Source organism: Eimeria tenella, genomic scaffold (genome assembly GCF_000499545.2).
Source record: "Eimeria tenella Houghton genomic scaffold, Eth_scaff2762, whole genome shotgun sequence".
In the NCBI taxonomy this organism is placed as follows: domain Eukaryota; phylum Apicomplexa; class Conoidasida; order Eucoccidiorida; family Eimeriidae; genus Eimeria; species Eimeria tenella.
The window spans coordinates 1,720-2,159 of NW_013542638.1; the positions used below are offsets into that span (position 1 = coordinate 1,720).

General features: G+C 65.2%; 1 protein-coding gene across 1 annotated transcript in view; it reads right to left on the bottom strand.

Moving 5' to 3' along the window:
* The window catches only part of ETH_00043605 (uncharacterized protein), a gene marked incomplete at both ends in the record, with an annotated part of 3,012 nt that overhangs the window by 853 nt on the left and 1,719 nt on the right, over positions 1 to 440 (bottom strand). The window contains one exon of the mRNA XM_013375407.1: positions 1 to 402. Within this exon, the coding sequence (XP_013230861.1) occupies positions 1 to 402 (402 nt within the window). The remainder of the gene's footprint in view (positions 403 to 440) is intronic.

Sequence of the window (440 nt, forward strand, 5' to 3'; positions counted from 1 at the left end):
GCTGCAGCTGCTGCAGCTGCTGCTGCTGCTGCTGCAGCTGCTGCTGCAGCTGCTGCAGCTTCCGCCGCTTCGCCGGAGACGGGATCTGCAGCCGCTCGAACTTCACCACCCCCGCCGTGACCAGTGGTCCCAAAGGGTCTCCTTCCAGCAGCAAATGTTCTTCTTGAAACTGCTGCTCCAGCTCCGGCAGCAGCGGCCACAAGTGCTGCGGAATGGGCAGGTCCAGGTCCAGCGCCAGGGGCCCCAGGTCCACCCCCAGCACGCTTTCCTGCTGCTGCTGCTGCTGCTGCGGCAGCTGCAGCAGCAGCTGCGCCCGCGCGTCCAGAAACTCCGAGTCCGCACCCACCACCCGCATTTCCCGCATTTCAAATAAGGACGCCGACGAAGTCAAACCCCCCAAACCTGCAGCAGCAGCAGCAGCAGCAGCAGCAGCAGCAGGC